Source organism: Girardinichthys multiradiatus, chromosome 4 (genome assembly GCF_021462225.1).
Source record: "Girardinichthys multiradiatus isolate DD_20200921_A chromosome 4, DD_fGirMul_XY1, whole genome shotgun sequence".
Classification (NCBI taxonomy): Eukaryota; Metazoa; Chordata; class Actinopteri; order Cyprinodontiformes; family Goodeidae; genus Girardinichthys; species Girardinichthys multiradiatus.
This window is the reverse complement of record NC_061797.1, coordinates 37,247,518-37,272,073: the sequence shown is the minus strand read 5'-3', so window position 1 is coordinate 37,272,073 and position 24,556 is coordinate 37,247,518. Positions and strand designations below refer to the sequence as shown.

General features: G+C 37.5%; 2 protein-coding genes across 2 annotated transcripts in view; one reads left to right on the top strand and one right to left on the bottom strand.

The window, feature by feature from the left end:
* The window catches only part of LOC124866795 (insulin-like growth factor 1 receptor), a 66,017-nt gene extending 54,339 nt beyond the window's left edge, over positions 1-11,678 (bottom strand). Inside the window, exons 1-2 of the mRNA XM_047362741.1 lie at positions 10,765-11,678; positions 1,337-1,903 (exon numbers count right to left, since the gene is read on the bottom strand). Of these exons, the coding sequence (XP_047218697.1) occupies positions 1,337-1,903; positions 10,765-10,855 (658 nt within the window). The 5' untranslated portion in view covers positions 10,856-11,678. The remainder of the gene's footprint in view (positions 1-1,336; positions 1,904-10,764) is intronic.
* A 6,205-nt stretch (positions 11,679-17,883) lies between these two features.
* ap3s2 (adaptor related protein complex 3 subunit sigma 2) lies at positions 17,884-24,376 on the top strand. Its single transcript, XM_047364147.1, has 6 exons — positions 17,884-18,075; positions 19,183-19,274; positions 19,580-19,691; positions 19,957-20,028; positions 20,990-21,097; positions 23,422-24,376. The coding sequence occupies exons 1-6, from the start codon at positions 18,007-18,009 to the stop codon at positions 23,545-23,547; spliced, it is 579 nt and encodes a 192-aa protein (XP_047220103.1). The 5' UTR covers positions 17,884-18,006; the 3' UTR covers positions 23,548-24,376.
* Positions 24,377-24,556: the final 180 nt, after the last annotated feature.

Sequence of the window (24,556 nt, the reverse complement as noted above, 5' to 3'; positions counted from 1 at the left end):
GTCAAGATGGACCCAAAACTCTGAGCAATGTTCCTGACACCTTGTTGATCCTATACCCCTAAGAATAAACGTACTTCTAAAAAGGCAAAAAAAAAATATCCAACCCCCTACTGGCAAGATGTACCTTATGAGGTCTATGTTTAGTGTATATGATGTGGCGTAAACAGAGTGAAATTCTGGTGTGCAGATTTGGACAGGTCAAACATGTACTGGTGCCGAGAACTGATGCTTTGCCCACATTAAGCAGTGAACGATCAAAATAATTCATAATAGTTAAGTATTTGACCCATAATCATCACTAGTATATACTAAAAAAACTGAGGCAATGATGAACAGGTAGCCTTTGCACATTTTGACAGAGACATAGTGAGATAGATGAAATTAAACAACAGTGTGTCATCAACTGTTGTTAAATGAGATCTCTGCTCACATTAGACCCGATGAGAAAAGAAGAAGTGAAATAACTAACAGAATATATTTGATCCAACACATCAAATATATTCCACTTTATTTCTTTTCTAGCAATTGTCCGCGTTGCAAGTGTATTTGATGAAGAATTGTAATTCTGCACATACATACATATATGCATACATTCATACATACATACATACATAGGTGCCAACTCCAGGCCAGTCCTGCGACAGCTCCATGTCACAAGCCAGAAAACATTAACGTGCCGAGTCTGCAGCAAGGCGCCAGTCACCAGGGAAACATTTTAGCCTGACACACGCACACGCACACACACACACACACACACCCACACACACACAGAGAGGCAGCCAAAACACATCGTCTTAAAGGCACCAGCAAAACAAGTTGTCTGAAACTACAGACATAAACACAAAAGCAAATGGCAGCTTTTAAAGTTATTGTGAACGGGCAGATTAATTACGTTCTTTCAACACTATATTAAGGGGTGGGATTTATTTACCCAAAGTACAACAACCTTGACTAGTCAGCTATCATTAATACTCTTTAAAAACATTTTAGTGTGTTCAACAGCTGCTGATATTTGATAGTCACACTCTTAAACTGAATCAACAGACATGTAGAGAGTCAAAAATCGTCTGAGCCAATACGTTTCTTTAAGCTTCTTCTTTTTGTGACCTTAACTTGGGTAAACATTTGAGAGAAATTACAGACCCTACATTCCTCAACTTTTTTTGCCTTTCTCTCACCCACAACACAGACATTAAAGTGACATACAGCAGGCCGTGGCTGCAGATCTGTCTATTAAGCAAAACATTTGGCATCCACATGAATTGGGTCAGAGGCTGGACTGTCAGCACACTCCAGTTCAAATCCCACATGAGATATTGTGACAGAGTCGGCTTACCTTTTTGGCAATGATTGGAATTCCAGCAGCGGTAGTTGTAATTGTTGTTGAACATGGTCTTTTTGCACATGGGACTGTTTTCCATGATGCCTGGACAAACGTCACTGCACTCTTTGGACTGCTTGTTCCCAGCAATGTAATTGTTGAACTCTGCGTCCATTATGAGGGACCAGTCTATGGAGTCCAGGTAGCAGAGCTCTGGGTTCTTCTCGATACGGATGGCCCCCCGGGTTATGTTCCTCAGGTTATATAGGCCGATGTCCTTCAGGCTGGTCATCTCAAAGATCACCAGGGCGTAGTTATAGAAGAGGTTGCGGCCACGGATGACGGAGAGGTTAGGAAAGAGTGTGCTCAGGCTGTCAAGGCCTGAAACCCTGAACAGTAGCAGGTAGTCGGTAATCATTGTGAGCTTAGGGAAGCTGAGGGTGCGGAAGACCTCCTGGTTGATGTTGTTGTTGTTTTTGTCACCGATGAGGAGGATCTTCAAGTAGCCCTCAACCACTGTGCAATTCTCCAGTTGTCTGAATTCACTAATGTCATTGCCAATGTCGAAGCTGTGAGAGCAAACTGCAAGAGGGAGAAACAAAGGGCTGGTGAGCGGCCATCAATGCATACAAATTGAATAAGTAAGCAAGACCAAAGTTCTCAAGCTGTAGTACACGTGCCCACTGGTGGTACCTGGGCAGCCTTTAGTGATACTCAAAAAAAATCTTAGTGTGAATTATTTGCAAGGTAAACACCAACAAATTAACTGTGATGAAAATGGTGACAGCGAGTCAGAAACAACTCCATTTACCTCTGAAGTCAAAATTATGTGAATGACACCAAACCCAATTCAACTGTGTGTCGTTCCAAGTTGGAAGACAAGTTGGATTTGCTAACCGATATGTTGAGTGGCCAGGCTAACTACTATTAGCAACACAAGCTAATAATATTGGATTTCTCTGCATCTTAGCCTGTCTTGGAAAGACTGAATGAGATACAAACTGTCAGAAGTGAAAAATACATTTTAACTACAGCCATGACAAAGTTTTATATGTAAGGCAGCCATATTGGATGTTGAGGTATGGGTTGATGAAAAACCATTTGACTTTCCCCCTCAAGATTCCAACTTCTAGGAACCATTCTGGTAATCTTCCCAACCTGTGATTTGGAAATTTCCACTATTTGTGCCCAAACAGCCCAAAAAACAGAAAAGTCCAAGTCCTGTCTAGCTTTATACCATTTTTAAAAAGATTTTCAAGATGGTAGTACTTGGAAAATTTGTTTTTTACTGAAGTGTTACTGAAAAATAACTGCTCTATCATTTTGCCTTTTTCATTTTTGTTTCCTCCTCCCAATGTCTTTATAGGAAGATTCTTTACAATTGTAGCAAACCCTGCTCTTAGAAAACAGATTATTTCATCTTTTATTGGTCCACTCTTTGCTGATGAAAATAAAAAACACAAACACACTCCAACTGTGACGCTTACAAAACGTTTTTTAAATATTGACAGTATACTTGAGCTGTGCCGTTGTTGGCAGATGTTTGTTCTCCTGTTCAGATTTTTTTAAAGTGACCTCACAAAGTAAACACTTGCATCAGGTTTGATTCATGCTGAGTTTAACAACTCAATAAAGTTTTGACTTCCCGGCTGTTGTTACTCAAGCATAAGCTTCATAACCCCTCACTGTTTAGTTTCTCAGCATGCTTTCATAACATCTTACCAAGGACTGCAAACCTTTCTCCTATCAAAAGACACCATTTATTTAACATGTACATGTTGTCTGAACATTAAAACATGCTAAATTAGAGTTAACTTTAGAGTTATACTCCTGGGTTTTGTTCTAGAAAAGAGTCTATATACACAATAACTGGTCCGTAAAGTCAAGACATGCTAACAACCAAATATTCAGGACAACAAATTGGTATCTTTAATACTTACAATGAAAATCCTTTAAAGTTTAGAAGCCTAAATATATGTACAGTACAATTTGAACATAATGGCATTAGTTTTCTTTTTCGTTCCAACTAATTTAGAGTTTTTACAGCATTCTTTGCCCATTTTTCTTTGCACAGTTGCTTAACATCAGTCTAATTGAAGAGAGTGTCTGTGAACAAGAATTTTTGAGTCTACCCACATGCTGTCAATTAGATTTAGGTCTAGGGCATTCTAAACAGTACTGTGCTCTGATTTAAATGATTCTATTGTAGCTTTGGCTGTATGTTTAGGGCTGTTCTCCTGCTGGTAGCTGAACCTCTGTCCCAGTCTCATGTTTTTTACAGCCTCTAACGTGTTTTCCTTTCAGGATTACCCAGTATTTTATACCTAGTATCTTATATCAGTATATACATATACATTACCAGTGAAAAGTTTGGACACACCTTCTCATCCAATGGTTTGTCTTTATTTTTATTTCTACCTCTGGGAACTCCTTTAAGATGTTTGTAAAACCATTTCAGGTGACTTCCTCATGAAGCACATCGAGATAATGCCAAGAGTGTTCAAAAATGCAATCAAAGCAAAAAAAAAAAAAAAAAAAAAAAAGGGGGGGGGGCTATTTTGAAGAATCTAAAATATAAAAGATATTTACTTTTTTCACAATTTTCTGTTTGCTATATAATTCTATATACTTTTGCGTCATAGTTTTGATGCCTTGATTATATGTCTACAATGCAGGAAGCAATAATGCCAAAATAATGAAAAGGTCTGACCAAACATTTCCACAGAGTTAATGGGAATATTTTATAACAATCTTCCCATTAACTATGCTGAAAGGCTATCCCCACAGCATAATACTATCACCACCATGTGTCGAAGTGGAGACGGTATGTTCAGGGTAGTTGTTCTCTGATGCATGACGGATTTTGTATGTTGACCAAAAGATTTTGTTTTGGTCTCATCTGACAAGGGGACCTTGTTCCACATGTTTGCTGTGTCCTCAAGATTACTTTACAAAAAACAGAAGAGATGTTTTCTTGTTGTTTGCTTCCAACAACTAAGCAATCTTGATATAATAACGTTTTCTTTGCCTGGCCTGTCGGTTTAGGTGAAAAACCCCATGTTTGAAGGTTGGCAGTTGTGCCATACTCTTCATTTTCAGATAATTTGGCAGCGCTCCAGCTGACGTTCAAAGTTTGAGATTTGTTTTTATATACTAACCCTCCTTTAAACTTCTCCACAACTTTATCCCTTACCTGTGTCCTTGGTCTTCATGATGTTGTTTGTTTAATAAAGTTCTAGAACAATCCTCTGAGGCCTTCACAGAAGAGTTAGATTTACTGACATCAAAATTATACACAGGAGCCCTCTTAAAAGGTAACTGGTTGTAATGGTAAACAGTTGTAAATGGTAAATTGGTTGTAACTCAATTCCTAAATTTCTGACTGGGAAACCAAAAGGACATTGCCAAATTTTCCAAATATTCACCATGTGGCTGTTGCAGTAACTTAAAAATGCAATACAAAATAAAAAATCATCAGATCTATTGGAATTCTTGCCAGCTAGTGCTTCCTATCTAAAAATTGTTCAACTATTTCAGTCTAGATCAAAAATGTTGAATACACACAGTATTTATTGTTCAAATGTTGCAGTCACCCACTAGAAATCTCTACCTCAACTAATCGTTCAGTTCATACTCACTGATTAAATTCATTAAAAAATGTCCCTTCCGCAGGAGTGAAAGGACTTGGCTTTGGACCGAAGACTACACAACTAAGGGTACTAGTTTGATCTTTGATGTGCATAAATTGGAAATAAATGTATACAAGTGCTTTTAGGGTTTGATGAAGGAAAAAAAACAATTGTTTACTTTGAGTCCACACAGACTTACTGTGAACCAACTACCAAAAAATGCTTTGTCCTGAATTATTCAAGCCGGCGAATGGAAAAGTTTGGTGAGAAGACAGTAATGATTGTTGATGATAGATGGAGTGTTTACTTTTCCAGCTCTTACTCCGTCCTGGAAGATGGGCTCAAAACAATACTCAGCCTGAATCCCCAGCAGTACCCACAGCAGCGTGGAAGCCATTATTGCACATCACTGCAAAGAGGCTTTACACCACAAAAGCTGGAGGGCACAGAGTCATGGAAAGCTCACACCAAGCAGCTAACAGGTTGTCCCACTACCACTTAAATGCTGGTCTATAAAGCTACACTGTATGAATGTGGAACAAAGAAGGAATCCTGGTTGATTTCCAGGAAAGGAATAATGTATCCTGATGCCACACCTATCATTAGGAGCTTTAAGTTTCAAGTTAAAAAGCTTTTTACTAATATTTATTTGTATACCCTTAAAGTACTATTATGTCAAAAATGCTCAAAAGTATTACTTGAAGCAGAAGTGACAGTAAAAGCATAAACCCAGTCCATGTGGCAAGCAGAGCGTGAATGCCTGACACTTGAAATATAATATCCTACCACACACCTAATCCAAGCAGTCCTTTGGGATTGAGATATTGCACACACTGATATCATGATGAAGATTGCAATTTGATATGTAACATAGTTCTAGTTAAAAGCTTAAAATATATTCTTGATAAATGCCTAAGAGATAACTGTTAAATTAGGACTCACTGTACAGGATTCGAATTCCTAACCTACAGCAATGTAGTGCTACAGGCTGACAAGATGGCATGCATTTGATAAGAAAATGTTTTCTCAGTCATTAAAGGCTTGTAATGCCCTGGGGAAACACAACTTGTGAACACCTCTGTTCCCAGATGAAGTCATGCTGATAGCACTTTGAGAGGTTTTGAAGAAAAATATTGTTTTATTATTACATAGTAATTTCTTGGCAAAAGAGCTGGTATGGTGATTTTGTCTATCAGTAATCTACTTCTCTGTGCTCACTGTCAGCTACCCTCAGCTAGCTGCACCCCTGTTTATAGAGTCCAACATGCAGGCCTGCAAAAAGGCACACTGCCTGGTGGAGTTACATCACTCTAGCCTCGATGCTTTACCTCGATGCAGTTCCCTCGTCTTTCACAGGGAACTGCAGCTAATTATGCTCGTGGCAACCCAAAGGAGGATATTCTGATCAAAATATACATGCTTGCACCAGCTGAGGGAAAACACCAATGACAGGCGTAGCAGCTTATTAACACCCCCTCCCTCTGCTTCTGTGCTGACAGATTTTAAACAGCTGAGTACACAAGCCTATCTCTGCAGCTTCAATGAGCATCCAGATCACATATTTACTTTTGATAACCTTTCCGGAGATGGCTGCAGCACCCAGACAATCAGTGGCAATCTACTTGAAGCTCCATAAAACAAGAAATAAGACGCAATACACCCAAGCTGCTGCCTCGTCCACTGCCACTAGGCTACAGCAAGGCTGTTTACTTCTCATTTCCATCGTGCTTGGGACAGCCTGCCTAAGGAGGCAAACATATTCATAAAAAATACTTTTTCACATGAGAGCCAACGCAAGAAGAAATTTACTGGAAAGCTTTTCTAGAAGCTCAACCGTAACCTGTTTGGTGAATCTGAAAAGCAGTGACGCTAACCCTGGTTAAACCAAACCTGCAAGCAGCCCCTTTATTCCCAACTGATACAGTAAATCAGAAAGAATGCTCGGGGTCTAGCCACACCATTCATATTTAGCCAGCTGAATACCGGCACTGGATTCAAACGAAAGAAGCCCTCTGCTGCTCCCAGGTTCGTCTTGTGACCACGGAGGCTTAGAGTAAACCCTGTAACAAACAGTCCACAAGCTCCTCACTCTTCCCAATAAACAGAACTCAGTCTGTTTGGCTTGTGAATATTCTTTGGTTTATTCTATTTTAAAACCAGGACCCTGATTCAACTCTGTAAACCACACCTCCCCAACATGTCATGATGAATAAGGATGAATTAGGAAACACTGTTTACAGTTTAGCTGGAAGCATTTCAGGTGGTAACACAAAAAACAAACGTTTGAACGGTTTAATAAGTGCCAGCGTGATGAAATCTGGAGGTTTATAAGGTGTTAAAAGCTGCGAGTCTTGACATTTTAATCACACAAATCTCTGTATTCTGTGTAGGTCTTGTTGTCACTTGTTAAAGTTGTATTAGATGTCAGCTATAAAAACGGATCAGAAAGTATGATCTCACTGCCTTTCAATGGAAAATATTTGCTTGATTGGAAGGCGCTGAATATTTTTAACATATTTCCAAGGTCAAGATAATTGTTAATGCCTCTAGGTCTCTGGACAGTTTTTATCTAATGTTATTTTAGCCATAAAATTAGGCCAGGTTGTGCATTTTGGTGACATTTTATTTGTTCATTTTTATTATAAGCCTTTCAAACACAATGGAGAAATCAGGCATTTTTTGTGCAACTGCCTCCCATTAAAAACAAATTTTTATTCACCACCATTGCAATTTAGTTTTTTTTTATTTGTTTTATTTAAAACAAAATTATTTTCAACAAATTTTTTTATTTAACTGTGTTGAAATCCCTTCAAACTTTCACGTTTTATTGTTTTCCATGAGGTGAAAATATTTCGTCATGTACAATAAATCAAGCATTCTGCGTATACAAGATGAACAAAAAACTCCTTTTACAAAACACAGGATGGGCAGACTCATTGTTGCAGCAAAGTTTTGATCTTCCCACACTTGGATCATTCTAACCCAAAGTTTCCAGGTCATATACTTGGCATTGGGGGGTGTGGGGTGTGGGGTGCAACAGTAAATTTTTTCTTAAAAAAAAAAAAATGATTTAGGGGGATACATTTTCAAAAAAATTTATTCTTTCTTGTTACATATGGCGAGAACTGACGCTGGAAATAATATCTTGATTCAAAATATAAAAGAATGTTTAATGGAAGATTTTATGTTTCCAAAGCACACAAGTGGAGCACAAAATGACGGACCAACTAATAAAAAACTTAAAGCAATCTGAATGGCAACTTCATACAGACAAATATGTCTAAATCTGACAAAGCAGAGAAGCTAAGTGTCTGCTTCTATAAATTCAATTTTTGTTGGTTTTTTACTCTATACGTCCAACGTCTCACGACCGACTGGCACTTATAAGCAACTTTTGTCACTTCTATATAACACTGGATACAGACAGAAGGTTTGACTGTATTCAGTCAACTACATTTTCATTTCTCATGTCCCTTTCCTTGCTTTAGGGTTTTCCCCAATGAGATCACAGATACCCTCTACCAATTTTTTTTTTGGTTCATTTCAATTCACCACACTGTGACACAGAATGGACAGTGTGCTGTGCATGTGTAGCCTGGCTGGCTTTCTCTGCTGCATGACTCAGAGTGATGCATTTAGAGTGCCAACATATCTGGGTTATGACTGTGGTGTGTGTGTGATTAAAGGTCAACTGATGTGGGTTTTTCTATGGCCAATGCCAATATTTAGAAATGAGTGCAGCTGATGGTCAATATTCCAAGATGACTATTCTTATTCTATTTGGGAGATGTTACTTTCCCTTGGTCTGCCTGACTTTTTTTTGATCTGGTATCAGAAATATGCAAACTAGCTGAAGCTGCAACTTCTTTCTCTTCTGTGAATTTACATGTTTGTTGTGTTTTATTTTTTTTTCCTTTCAGCTCCCTTCTTTACCATTGCTTTGCAGGAATTACACCTGGCCTTTCTAGGAGACGCCACTGTAGATAATGATAATAATTATAGTTTTATATTCCCTTATGGAATGTTTACAAATCTACTTTACCTCTCGCACAGCTTCCGAAGGACAAAGATTCCCCAGTACAGAGGATACTGGAATGTCCAAAGGCTGCATAGTTAAATATTGGCCTACTTCGATTTGATTGGATTTCATTTAAAAGGTTACTAGCCAGGCTTTTCTCTTAAATCAATCAAATTCACTTTTGATATAGTTTGGTACCCATAAAACCATATCTCATGGTCAGTTTTAATTAACGTAAAACATTTAAGATTAAAAAAAAAATCTGAAACAAGCTTCAACACATCTCTGGAGACATCACATAAAGCCACTTACCACTATCCTTCTCAGCGTATCTATTTGTATTTATTCTACCACAAAAAACATAAAAGCGGTTTATGAAGAGGAACAGGGCCGACAGGAATGGGACTCTAATGCTTTAAAACCTGTCGAAATAAGTCAAAAGTGGCTAAACAGTTTAAAAAAAAACTTGCTAGATTTCTGTACCTCTTGTGATGTCATCAGCCCACATCAGAATCAGTAAATTTTCCCAAGAGTGGCTATGATCTGTGATTGACAACTAAAATGCTGAAAGATCTGACTTTTTTTTTTTCTTTCTTGTTTGTTAAGTGCAACAATACTCAAAACCACAAAGTGATCAACAGTTTGTTCAATGGTGCATTTTTTTAGCTAAAAAAAACCTAAATAACTAAATATTAGGAACAAACAATTTGAGGTACAAATGGAAATAACCTTGTATTCATTCATTTACTATTTTATTCAAGGTCCAAGTTCCATTAAAAATAAAAAATTATTAATTTAAATATTTAACTTTCTTTTGAAGAATACTCAAAGCTTTCTACTTGTTTCCAGGCAGGACTTATTCTGTCACTGTTATAATGGTCAAAACATTATAATTTTCATTGATGAAAATTACCTTTTGTTGAGTAAAGGGTCTGTCACAAAACCAATTAACTGACATTTATTCTAAACACTAAAAAGGTACATTGATCAAAAATATTCTATTGTAATATCTAAACTTTTTACAAAATTGAATGTAAGTTGAGAAAACTAAACTACCACACAATTTAAGCTGTCTTTGTTTTTATCTTACATGCATAATATTGGTACTGTCTGTTCTTTTAATGCGCTTTCAGGAGATAACGTTTCTTTATATTTTTTTGAAACTTTTATAATATCTTTTTTTATTTCAAAATCTAGACTGAATTATGGGAAATCAAAGAGAAAGGATGTCATCTACATATGAATCAATGCAAAAATCTCAACATATCTGAATCTTAGATTTTGATCTTTTAGATTATTAAAAAAAAAGTCTGGAAACCTGACCACTTTTCCAAACGAACTTTCATTTTTTCCAGACTTACCTAGACTTGGACATTTGATCAAATTTCACTCTTTTCCTGACTGCACGGAAATCATGTCAACTACATTGTTGGCTATTTACATCACAATGAACGCCACAAACCAGTTGAATTCCACAACTAAAACAAAACAACACGGTTTTACCAAAAGGTAAAGTTAAAACCAACATTGAGATTAACATTAAGATTTAATTCCCTCGATCTGCAGAGGTAACATTTACCGATAAGATTAACAATCACTTTACATCGCTAAGAAAAATCAGCTGTATACAATTCCAACAGATTGTTAAAAAAAAAAAACACACACACAAAAAACACAAAAAATCACCATGTTTGTGTTGTTTTAGCTAAAGAACCACGTTCCCACATGCAGTTTGCGCTGGAGTATGGAAAAACATCGTGTCCCAGTAAGTGGTGTTGCTGAGCAGCATTACTTACTCTCTGCGGTGGCGGGCCAAAGGCAGGAGGACAGAGCCAGCATAAGACCCCCAAACAAGGTCAAGCGGCTCCGTTCCAGTTGACACCTCATCCTTGAACGCGTAGATTCCGCTATCAATCCTGCAGGAAAAATGAGTTGCGAAGATGGAAACGTGGGCAAGACCCAGAAGCAGCGGTCAAAACCCCTTGTTTAATCTCCAGCCAGTACCGTGTAGCTGTTAGCCGGCTAATGGAGCTAATAGCTGCTGCCAGCAGGCTAGCACGGCTGCTCTCTCACGTTTCCTAACAGGAGTCCAGTCGTGCTCCAAAAATCACCGATTTATCCCGCTGGCCAGACTGCGCGTATTCATAGCTCACTCTATCCCTGCCAAACACAGCGCTGCATTGACGTGTTTAATGAAAGCATGGCGGCTAAACTAGCGCCGGGGATTCCTCTGTGATCGTAATCCACATCTTCACACTCCATAACAGGAGGAAAGACAAACCTTCAATGTCCTGCTGGAGCAGAGTCTTCGGGAAGCATGAAACGGGTCAGACTAGCCTTAAAAATTGGAGTGAAAAAAGGTGGAGCGGGGCACCTAGAGGCACGCTGCATTTAAACACAACCCCGTTATCTGAACGACGTCTCTGTGGAAATATCCACGACAAAATCTGGTTTCAGACCGAAGCCTCTTTCCTTCTTCTCCTCCTCCTCAGCCGGTCATCACACGCTCACACACACACACACCGCCTTATTTTGGTAGACGTCGTTGATGGTAAAAAGTAATATTTGACGGTAAGGCGTCAGCTGTGGTCAAAAATCTTAGCAACTTGGTGCTCCCCGCCGATATATAGCCGAACGGGCAGCGTGGTTAGACAGATTAATGCCCAGGTACACGCACGGTCTCCCTCAGTCTGTCTGCTGCGTTCGCTGTAAACACGGCGCCGTACGCACAGATCGTCTATGTCTGATAGATGAATCACACAGCTGGACAGACTCGAAGAAAGGAGGGAGCGTCGTTCTTACTGCAGTTTATCTTTAGTTACCATGGTGATAGTGTCCAGCCTGCTGATGACATTTTATCAAATAAACAATTAACTGTACCTACAAAGGGATTTAAAGCCAATTAACATAGTCACTATAATTTAAAGAGAAGAATTCCTCCGAGTCAAACGTACTTCAGCGTTTCTGTGAGTAGGTGATCAAAGGTCCCATCATTTCTCTTGTTCAAACAGTTATTTTTCGCCGTTTCTTAAGATACTCCAAAATAGTCAGGATCAAATAGGGTCACGATTGACAAAGGGGAAGAATTAGACAGAGTGAGACCTCGGTGTTCCCAGCCTAAATCGACACAGCCGTAGCCGCTCTGTTTTTTTACAACACGGTGTGAAAGAAATCTGGGATGTCGATCCAGGATCGGGTTTGTTTTGCCCTTTAGAAATGCCCAGTGGAGAGCCACCGCATTCAAATAGCGCACGGCATGTATGTGTGTTATGTGTCTTTTTAAAGGAAGAAATCCCTGCAGTTTTTCATGGAGTTAAGTAAAGTAATAAGGCCTAGTGAACTGAACGGAAAAGTGGCACACCCAGTTAATGAAAATATGAAGATATTCTAATTGAAATAAAACTGATCATCGTGATAGTTGCAGGTTGTGTGTGCACCTCGTGGATAAGCGCTGTTAGCAATATACAATGCATTCAAAGTATCAGCCACTGGAGTGTGTCCAAAGCAGTGTGAATTGGTTTTAGACCACAAACCTAAAAAATGTCCACAAGAGAAAAAAGAACTGTCCTAACAACAAACCGACTTTCTAAGATTTGCTTCAAGGCCGAAATGAGTAACCGGTAATAAAGAGCCTCACCGATTGTTCATTGCTAAGGATGAAGGAGAAACAGACACCACACACAGTATCCTCACTGTAAATCATGGTGATGGCATAATGATGCTGTGGGATCCTGCAACAGCGACCTTGAGATCATAAGAGGTAGGAAGAAAGATGGCTGCTGAAATATCTAAACGCCATCCTTTTGACAGCCTAAGGCCAGATAAAATGGGCACTTACAAATGACAGGGTGGCAACTAAGCAAATACAATGCAAGAAGAGTAAATTAAGGATAAATATTTCATGAATGTACTCTCACCACATTTTAATAGAATTGATAACATATTTTTTCCGTATTTTACACCTAATGTATATGAAATGTTTGAAATCCTGGTTAATTTTCTGAACTATTTAATTATTTAGTCTGAACAATGGAGCTTAGCAAGTATTCCTGCAGCAACGCTTGACTAAACCAATTAGAGTTAGGGACAAAAATGCTGCCATCTTGAGGAGGAAAAAAATAATTGCGGTCCTCCGGTTAACAGTATAATAATAGAGAAAGCATTTTGTGATAATCATTCTAAAATAGACTGACCAACAATTACATCTTGAAGAATACTGACTTTGTTTTCTTGTAGATATGTATTGGATGTGGACTTGTTTAACATTTTAAGGGCTTTACCCAATTTAAACTTACATTTTAGTTGATATTTTTGGCCTTATGCAACATTCTGAGCTAAAAACATCCAAAGATTCTCATGTACTGTACAACTGGACCTGATTCAGAGTAGATATGAAATTTCTTCATATCCCTGTAAAATTGGCTTGGTTTAGATTGTAAAGACAAATTTGACCAAGATAAATAATTTCAGAACTTTCTTCACCTTTCATGTGACAGCTTTGTTAAAAATCAAAACTGAAATATTTTAGGGGAAAAATAAAATACAATACTAAATATTCCATGACGCAGTGAAGCAAGTTATCTTTAGTTTGAGAAAATATGGCACAACAGTGGTATTACCTTGAACTGGGCATTGCTCCAACTTTAATTAAAAGACAAGACAAAACCTAGTTTGGGAGGATGCCACAAGGCTTAAAGTAACATTAAAGGAGCAGCAGAAATGTCTGGCAAGTACTGACATCGTGGTGTGACAACAATGTCCTGTACTCCTAATATGTCTGTTCTGAACTTTAGGTTGAAAAGATAGAAGTTGATTATTTTGAAGAATGACATCCAGGATAGGAAAGATTGCAAAATGCATTTGTAATCTTTCAAAAGCATCTAGGGAAATGTTTTATAGTGTGATGAAACCAAGATTAAATATTTTACCTATAATTACTAAGGAATTATTGGATGCAAAATAAACCCTGCGTTTCACCAAAACAACAATATAACCACACTTAAGCTTAACAGAGAGATTATCATGTTACTGGGCTGCTTTTTCAACTGGAAATTCATAGTCAGGGTTGTGCATGGGTCAGGGTCAGGGTTTGAGGAACCTAAAAAAACAGTTATGAATACCAGTGAGTGTTGGCACAAAACTATCAGGGTTCTGGTAGAAAAATAAAGAAGAGCTTCATCTTTTCACCAGAACAATCACCCAATGCATACAGCAGAAGAAGATGAAAGTTTTAGAATAGTCAAGACAGACTTCAGTCCTGATTCAAAATCTGTGGCACATCTCATGGATGGATGGATGGATGGATGGATGGATGGTCTCAGTTATACATCCCAAACACGTGGTATTGTGGCAGGGATATGTCGTTTTTTATATTAACTGTACATACATCAGGACCAAACCTTATTAATACAAGTGACGTTTAGACAGGTACAAGAGCTACATTTTCTAGGTTAGAAGCCTAGGATGTAAGAGGTGGAGAACTAGCAGTCTGTGATGCTTTGAGAGAAGCAGACAGTAAACAAAGCCATCCCCAGAGGAGGCCCTGACAGTTTTGATCATCCCTGTAATTACAGGGTGCTTTCATCACTTTGCAGAGCAGGGCACAGAGGCATTATTAGAACGCCACACATTACCTCAGCTTTGGCAGACAGCACTTGGCATCCATTGCGTTTTGTCAATTATCATTTGGGAGGGGGGTGCACATTAAAAATTGAAGTGAACATTGGTGGCCACCCAAGAGTCCAAATACAGTGAGTCACTCTTTAACAAATGGTCACTGTACTGACATGACCCCACCGTGCCAGAGAATGTTGTGCCTGTCCACTTGCATTTGTTAAGTCCCTATTAAAGTCCTCATCAAGGCACCCAGCATGCCCACCTACCTCGACTGTCCCGGTGAAATCCATTCTCACATTGCACTGATGTGGAAATAAGCCTATTTACCACCAGCGGGTCACACATGCTAATGAGCGGCTGTTTGTTTTACACTGTGCTCACACAGGAGGAAGGGCATTTAGGGGAAATAATAGATGATATGCAGACAACAACCCAGGTGGCCCTGCAGTACTAATGATGAAAAATGTACCACACAGACATATTGAAAATGAAAACAAAGTGGAAAGTGTGCTCAAACATTTTGATCAAGCTTAAAAGGATAGGCTAGGCTGCAGGTCAGCCAAATATAATTATTGATGGCTAATTGAATAAAGAGAATAATAAATTAAAGTATTCAGCATTCAAATAATTAAAACTCTCATTTAGGGTCACTCTAAATTTCATTTTGTATTTTAATATAAATATGAATTACATTTATTGTTATATAGATATATGTCAGTCCTTTGTAGAACCACCATTTGCTGCAATTTTTGTTGCCAGGCTTTTGGGGTATATCTCTACCAGTTATGCGTCTATGACTGAAAATGTTGCCCACTCCTCTTCCTCCATGCAGCTCAACTAGATTAGATGGTGAGTGTATGTGAACATACATATTCAAATCTAGCTACAGATTCTCAATTGAATTTAGATCTGCAGGATCTAACATATAGGTATGCTTTGATCCAAACCATCCTAATGTAGCTCTGGCTGGATTTATAGGGTCATTGTCCTGTTAGAAGGTGAACCTCTGCCACAGTCTCATTCCTTTTATTCCATTTTTTTAACCTCTAACACGTTTTCTTCTAGTTCAATCCATGTTCCCACCAAATCTGAATAGCATACCTTTCTCTTTAAAAAAAAAACAAACACTCCAGCATGATCCCACCACCAACATGTCTCCATGGTGGGTTCAGGGTGATGTGTAGCAGTAGTTTTCCATCGCACATAGTGTTTTACACCCTTGGTCTTAGGGTTTACATTAATTCCCTCCCTTCTTAGTTCTGTTTGGTCACTGTTTAGATTCTATTTACTTAGTAGTTGAATTTTTGAATGGAATGGATTTTATTTAGAGGTAAAGGAGCTGCTGAATACATATGCATGCTTCGCTTTACATGGTGTTATTTGTAAAACAAAAACTTAAAATCATGTATTGTTTTCCTTCTACTTCACAATCATACATTACTTTCTGTTGATCTTTCACAAAATCCCAATAAAATACATTAAAGTTTGTGGTTGGAATGTGACAAAATCTATGAAGCTTCAAGGTTTATAAAGATTTTGGCAAAGAAGCATTTTTTTTTTTGTCTGTGTGTCTATCCTTGTCTTTCTGCTCATAGTAAGTTAAAGCAGATGCCCACAACTTCCCAGGTTTGGTTAATTTCGAAGCCTGTTCCTGTTTAATGGAGTTCTCTTTCTGATCAGTTTTAGGAGTGTTTGAGAAATTTGAGAGCTCTATACTGACAAAGCTGTAGTCAGATGAGATTACCTTTAAATGAATCATTTTTTCATTCCTGCTATGCACAGTTCCCATTTTTGACATTTGGTCTGGTAAATGTAAATGTTTGGACATCTAGAATACATTTCTTTATCATTTTACTTTACTTTATGTTACAAAAACCCAGAACTGACTGGGGGGTATATCTAGGGGGTATTTCTGGACCTTGTAACTCCACAACCAGAAGATATTATTGAAACCCTTTATTTGTGCCATACTTTGGCTAATTTAATCAAATCCATTGAAAATGTGTAATAGGTTGCTGTTTATATTGAAATGAATCCTGACTGGGTCTAATATTTTTTTGGTTTCCTATGTGAACTGAAAAAGCCTTTTTGGATGAGAGGCGGAACATCTTCAAGAAACATGAGAAGAAATCCAGTTGCCTTCTATTTCACCACTTAGGACTGTCATGTCCTGGATGACCGAGAATCTACACCACCCTGTTTGTCATGTAGTTGCACATTGAATCCTCTCCATACTGCCACATTATATAATATTGCTGTCTTTGTGACTAATGCACCATCAATTGAGGCTCCATGTAACTAATGAATCCTTTGTATGGAAAACTCTAAACTACGACATCAGAATCATTTTGTATGATCTATAATTGCACCGCCTCAATTGGAAACTCTGGATGGATGGTTGGATGTATGGATGGATGACATCAAAGAATGCTTTGTGTATTGTTACAATAATATTAGTTTATATATGTGAGGTCCTTCATCGTCCCACTGATTGCGCTTTATGATTATGTGAAAAATATTTTATCCCTGGACTATTTTTCCAAGAGTTCCAACAATGTCTAGGAAAGTCTGGAAAAGTATGGAGCAACTATGAAAAAATAAAATAGACTATTAGAATTTTTACAACTTTATTTTATATTCCATTATTTAAAAGTTGAATTCATCTGTCCATTCATTTAATTAATCCATCCATCCATCCATCCATTTGGATCTCAACAAAAGTCAGTCGCAACTGATTTTGATGTCGTTTGTCAGAGTTTCCAATGTATTGAAGCATTCAAAAAGGTACAAACGACGCAATACTTACATGTATCCTCAGATGATGATGCGTTAGACACAAAGACGGTAACATTATATAATGTGGCAGCAGAGAAGTCTCAGCTTGCAAAAACACGTGAAAGAAACGAAAATGGTGTAGATCAAATCAAAATGAGGACTGGGTTTAATTTCCAATTTCAATCTTAATCTAAATAACCTATTAAACATATTTAAATGATGTTATGAAGTTTGCGAAACTGCAACATAAATAAAATGTCTTACTTTACTTTTTCATTGTCATTAAAAGAAAAATAAATAGTCACAAAGTTTGATTTCAGATTTTTGTGTGTGTTTTGAACTGACAGTGGCTCAATATTAACCAACGTTAGACAATGATTCGTACATAATATCCATAATGCTCGATTTCTATAATCTCAATTACTACAGTTTAGCAAAAACAAATAAGACAAAAATACTTCATTTTAATTGAACCGGAACAAAAAAGAAGTTTCTGGCGGAGGTTGATGGACGTTGGATCAGACGCTACCGGAAGTGAGCTATGTTTAACAATCCGGCCTTCGACAAACCATTTAGCACACACGCTAACAACAGTTAGAAGTCCTACATTATTTAAAACTGCTGTGGGGTAACGCCAAATAACAAACATGATAAAAGCTATATTGATTTTTAACAACCATGGGAAACCGCGGCTGATTAGATTCTATCAATATTTTGTGAGTATCTTCAAAGTTTGTTGCTTTAATCCATTAGCATCTTCCTGGTGTGCTAGGCAATGTTAGCTTGTTTATATATTAAACAACTTAACCTGTTTTGGTGTAATAACAGGTTTCATGCGCTCACCGATATTTTTCTGACAAATAAACACATTTTTGTTCGAGACCTTTGGTTTTCTCCGTGGAACCAGATATTTACAAGAGGCTGTTCAGAGTGTTTAATTTAAGTATGTTGAGCGAATGTTAACTGGTTTATACAGACTGTAAAATGTGCCATTTGCTAAAGGAACAGCCCCCTCAGAGGAGTAATTAAGGCAGTAATGAAGATTTTGCTTTTCAGATGAAAAACCTTTTTCTGTTAATATGTTCTATCTATAGCTCCTCAAGTGGCATCGTTGTAGCTTCACCTGGTTGAAATTCTGTAAAAAAAAAAAAAAAAAGTCTCCTTATAAGTACCTTTCGCTATCCGATTATTAATCGAAAACATAGTCAACAGATTATTAGATTAGCAAAATAATTGTATTTCGCCGAGATGCACTTCTACGTGCGGATAAAATGATTGGTTTTTAATGATTAGCGTTTCCAACAGTTAGTGATACCATTTTAAAATGAAATTTTGATTAAAACCCTTAATGATAACCACAGTAATAAAAACTCCAACAGATTTTTAAAGTAATGTCTTCAAGCCCTGACCCATGCCCTTAAAGATGCATATAACACACCCCGATTATAAAAGGCCCGACTGGAAGGCTAGCTGTCTAGAAGTTATTTCAAAAGAAGTGAAAAAGGTTGGAAAATGGCATTTTGCCCCAGTATTGATAGGACAAACAGTAGCTAAGTAAGTGTGAACAGCAATCTGTAAAACACAATGGAGGCAGTCTCATCTTATTATCTGTGTTAAAGCCCAGTAGATTTTAGAAATGTATGCTGAAATGTATGGAATGACAAACTTGGAAAAGTAAAATCAGATTGCAGACTTGCATCTAGAAAATTATGTTTGGGAAAGCAAACACTGTGCCTTTGCAGTAAATGCCAAATTCAAAAGACACAACCCTGTAACATATCTGAAATTGTTTGTTACTTAGTCTGTGTGCTATTTTCTTGCAGTCAGAGGATATGCAGCAGCAGATAATTCGGGAGACTTTCCATTTGGTATCGAAGAGAGACGACAATGTTTGTAACTTCTTGGAGGGTGGAAGGCAAGTTATTTTTCTCTCATGCTTTGTTTTAATTTGGAAGAAAAATTACTGCTTCTGTAAAATCCCAAACCATATTGAAAAAGTTCCTTGAGTTTTTTTTCAACAGAATGACATCACTGGGTGGCTTGTAGTAACTTTTTAAAACAGAAGATGGCAGCATAATATAAAAGTTTTATCCTCATCTCTTTTTTTCAAAATAATGTATTATTTATTTGGCGAAGGGGACCTACAGTGGATCTCTCTATTGCACTAAAGAAAAACTTATTTTGCATTGTCTTTTAAAGTCTTTTTTATTCTGCTTTCAGTCTCATTGGGGGCTCAGACTACAAGTTGATTTACCGGCACTATGCTACTCTCTACTTTGTCTTCTGTGTGGACTCATCTGAGAGTGAGCTTGGCATACTAGACCTGATTCAGGTCAGCTGCTGTGTTTTAGGGTGACTACATGAAAATAACTGATGTTTAACTAAAGGGAAGAATATGTTCTTTATAGACTAGCTTCAAAAGTAGATTCCCAAAATGTATTATTTAACCTCATTCCTAGATGCTTTTAAATTAATGTTGAAAATAATTTTATTCTTGTAAAACAGAAGACTTTTCGGCAACAGAATACATTCAGAATGAAAATACAAATGTCTCAAAATATTTCACTGCCTGTTAAAATCCTTTTTTTTAATTTTAGGTATTTGTGGAAACGCTGGATAAATGCTTTGAAAATGTTTGTGAACTGGACCTAATATTCCACATGGATAAGGTGAGTAGAATTTTCTAGTGGCACAAGGAAAAGTACATCATATTAGCACTTTTTAGAGCAAAAATGCATTACTGTAAGGTCTACTTTTTTTTGTGTGGCACAAATTGCTGCTTTCTTATGTTAAATGTGACGCTACTGTATGTGAGTTTGGGTTGAAAGTATGAAAACTGTTCAGAAAAACAAACAATCTTATAATGCTAGGTTTCTGCCAGAGAAGATTTAACTTTGCTTTTAGATTGTTAGTCCACAGTTCCACTACTCTGGATAGTTTTTTCCAGACAATTGTTTTTTTTTTTTTATGCAAACTGGTTTAATATTTTTAGAGTTTCACTTTAGTACCTGAAGGTACATAGTAAGATAAAGGTAAAAGGTCACTAAATCCTAAACCTCCTTTTAGGAAGCTGTCACCTCATAGACATATCTGTGCTTATCAGCTGATTTATAGACCTTTATTGTTATTATTTGAAAGAAAGTCCATGGTATTCAGTAAACTGTTGTATTTAAAAACTCTTTTTAACTTCGTTTTAACTCTATGAAACTCCTTTTTAGAGTGAAGATCTTTATAATTAAGGTTCCTTTACTGGAGAACTGATCAGACACATCCACAGCCATCTTGACTGAATTTTCCCACATGAATTTGATGTCATGTGGAACAGCAAGGTTTGGCCTGAGGAATGTTACCCACATGTAAATATTCCCCAGCAGTTCAGCATTTGCCTTCAGAGAGCGTGGATGGCATGTTTACATATCATTTAAACTTGCATGCAAAGTTCTGACAATGCAGATACATTTTAGGTCTTTGAAATTTCCTCTGTGGTAGAAGAAGACCGTTTTTATAAATCCATGAAACAGTTTAAGCCTGCAGGAATTTACACACCTAAAGATCGGAGGGAAATCAAACTGTGGGTGAGAGCTAAAAGCTTTTGTTGTTTCTTACTTTCTGTGCTGTACTTTTTCGCAGGTCCATTATATCCTGCAGGAGGTGGTGATGGGAGGCATGGTGCTGGAGACCAACATGAATGAGATCGTTGCACAAGTAGAGGTGCAGAACCGCATGGAAAAGTCAGAGGTCAGGCCCTCTGTTCTGATCAAAGAACAGTTTTTATTTATTATTTGTGGGTTGTTTTTTTAATTCATAAACTTCAGCTTGTGTGAACGTCAATGTAGGGGCAACACAAATACAACCTAAAACTTCCATGTATTTTATGTGCTAGACAAAAACACAAAGGAGCACATAATAAGTGATACCTGTTTATTTTTAATTTTATGCAAATAAAAATCTGAAAAGTAAAATTTTTATGCAGACCCCTTTACACCCCTAAATAAAAGTGCAACCATTTCTTTCAAAAATCAGTTTAACTGAAGTCAGCTGCTGTTATAAAGCAATACACCAATCTTATAGCATCTCAGAGAGCACTGTTCTATCAACTGAAAAAATCTGTTGACAGGTTAAGTGTTATTCATTACCTTCACAAATCCGGCATTCATGAAAGAGCTGATTAAAAGTTTTATTGAAAGAGAGCCATAAGAAGTCTCAATTGCAGTTTGCCACAAGCCATGTAGGGGATATAGTGGAAATGTGAAATAAGGCACTCTGGCCATATGAGACTAAAATCAAATTTCTCAGCCTAAATGGAAAATGCTTTGTGTGGTGGAAAAATAACACCGCACAACATGCATAGAATGGCCAATTCAGTTCAAGTTCAGACTTAAATGAATTCGGAAATTTGGGGCAAGAACATTGATGTTTACAGATGCTCCCCATCTAGTCTGACTGAACTTGAGGTATAATTTTGCAAAGAAGAATGAGCAAGATTTTCCATTAAAGACTTTCAACTGTAACTGAGGTGAGAGGTGGTTCCAAAACGTATTGACTCAAGTGGGATGAAATAAATGCCCCACTTTTTGGATTTTAATGTATTAGTTAATGTTTTGATAACCATTTTCTTTTCACTTTATAGTTGAATGTTACTTTGTAGCTTGTGCAGAGGAAAGCTTTGCACAGGCCTTCTCATATTATGCTGCCTTATTGAGTCATTTATTTTGGTAATTTTACAACATTACTGAAAAGAAAAGACAAAGTAAAACACCATTATATATTCTATAAACTGACAAATTACCAAAAAAGGAATAGCCAGAAGTTGACATGCTTTCATTAGACCTTATTAAGGTTTCAGGGAAATCTTTTCTCAGAGAAACACAGTAAGTTGGCGTTGATTCATCTTTGAGGCACCTTCTCGTTTAGGTTGTATGTCAAACTAACCTGTTTTATCAACTCAACATTGTGAATGCAGCACCTATAGTCAGGTGGAGATAAAAAGGGGTAGGTTGTGTTCTACTCTGAGCTGTAAGTGTGAGGCACTCCTACTCACTGAAACTGATTTGTCTTCTCAGGGAGATATTTTCAAACTTATACCCCTCCAGAAAAGCTATCAGGGTTGGGTTTTATCTTAGGTTTGGTTTGGGAGGCAAATATGGATTTTGAAACCTTTGACCTTGGCCATGACAAATACAGTTAGTAAAATGTAGGTTTTATCTTTTTACCCTTTCTGGCTTCCTGAAATATGGTAGCCAAGCCTCCTTAAATATTTCAAATTTTCAGTTTATGTAGCTGCTTTGCCTCAGTTTCTTTCCTTTTTAAGTTCTTTGCATGCTCAGCGCCTGGGATATTATTTAAAAACTTAACCCTGCTCAAACTTCTCGACTGACTTATCCCTGACCTCTCTGCTGTGTTCCTTGGTCATCGGGATGCTGTTTGTTCTCTGACAAACCCTTCAGAGGTCTTCAAAGAACAGCTGTATTTAGACAGAGAATAAAATTACAAACACAGGTGCATGGGTGGATTCTGAAGGCACTTGGTTATTCTGGATGTTATTTAGGGGTATCAGAGTAAAATCGGGCTGAAAACTATTTGTTTTTGTTCCTTTTCCTTACATTTCACAATTATGCACTACTTTGTCCTATAAAATCTTGGTAAGAACAATGGAGTTTGTGGTTGAACAAAATGTGGGAAAGGTTAAGGCCAATGAAGACCTTTGCAGGGCACTATAGCATAATGTTCTTTTTTAGCTGCTTCCATGTTTTCTGCTGCACAAACTGCAGCTAACATGTTTGAACCTTTGTTTCCTGCTTTTAAAAGAATGCGTGTGAGTATTTCTAAAAACTATTGCTATTGCACAAAGTAGAAAATGTACAGACTTGAAAGAAATATGACTCTATAATCAGAGTGAACTAGTACTAGTTAGCTCTATTTTATGAGGGTAATTTAAGGTAGAATCACCTACCATTAAAGCCATTTGCAGTAAATCACTGAGACATGTAAAGATAAGCTCTTTTCTAAGTGTCGCACAGACAGGACATGAAGGTGTTTTTGATGTTGTTTTTCATGCGTAGGGTGGTCTGTCAGCGGCCCCTGCTCGCGCCGTCTCCGCCGTGAAGAACATGAACCTGCCCGAGATCCCCCGGAACATCAACATCGGAGACATCAACATCAAAGTGCCAAGCCTCTCCCCTTTCTGAGGAGCTTTCCAGCCGAGCTCTGCCAGAGAACTGTACTACTGATGCAGCTCTCCCCTACTACTTAGCTCTCTGGTTAAAATAGGCAACACACTTTTTTATTATTATTTTGAAGAACTGCTGCGGCTCACTTCCCTTTCGTTCCAGTTTAGTTACATTTAAAGGAGAGGAGCTGTGAACTGTATTTGAGTCCTGCACTTGCAGATTAACCTAATTAAAATATTTGCACATTTGAAAAGTTTGATTCTACAAAACATAAAAAATGATTTCTGTCTTCGTTTTCTGCTGCTCGAGTCTTTTCATTTCTGCAGTTAATGACTTATTCTTTTCAAAATAAATTCATTCTTTTAGCCCAGTGTGTATTTTCCCAGACTGTACTTCTAACCTTCTGTTGTTTTATTAGTAATTCTGAGCAAGCCGAGCCAGTCCATGTGTAATATGATACTTTGACTTCTGTGCTTGTCTATAATAATTTAAACACGCTTGGTTTTTGTCATGAGGTGGTTTTCCTCTGTAATTTATTACGTCTCTGTCGTCCTCATGTTGCTCTGGTGGGGGTTGGATTGTGTTCGGTCCTGATGATGTAAATGCTGATTGGTTCCAGCCAACGTTCAGTGTGCCGTCAGACAATCTTGACAACATCCTTTTAGTGAGACTAGAGCATATTTAATGTTTCTGTAAATGTTGTGTCTGGTTGATTTTAGCTGTCAGATATTCTTAAACTCTGTCGGAAGAGTTTCATCATGAGATCTTGTGAACTATGGTGCAAAGTAGACATGCCTCTATGTCAAACACATTCCTTTGCCAAGGTAAATAAACATGTATAACTATTTGAAGAGTCATTCTCATCTTTTTTAAAGAAATGACTGAAATTCACAGAGCATTCTCCCTTTTTGCACCAACATTTTAAGCTTGAATTGTTGAAGCTGCTGCTTCAGTCACATTTATTCCCTCCCCTTTTCCAATAATTTAGAAGGTTTTTTTTTTTTTTCAAGCTGAGAAAGTAGTTCCC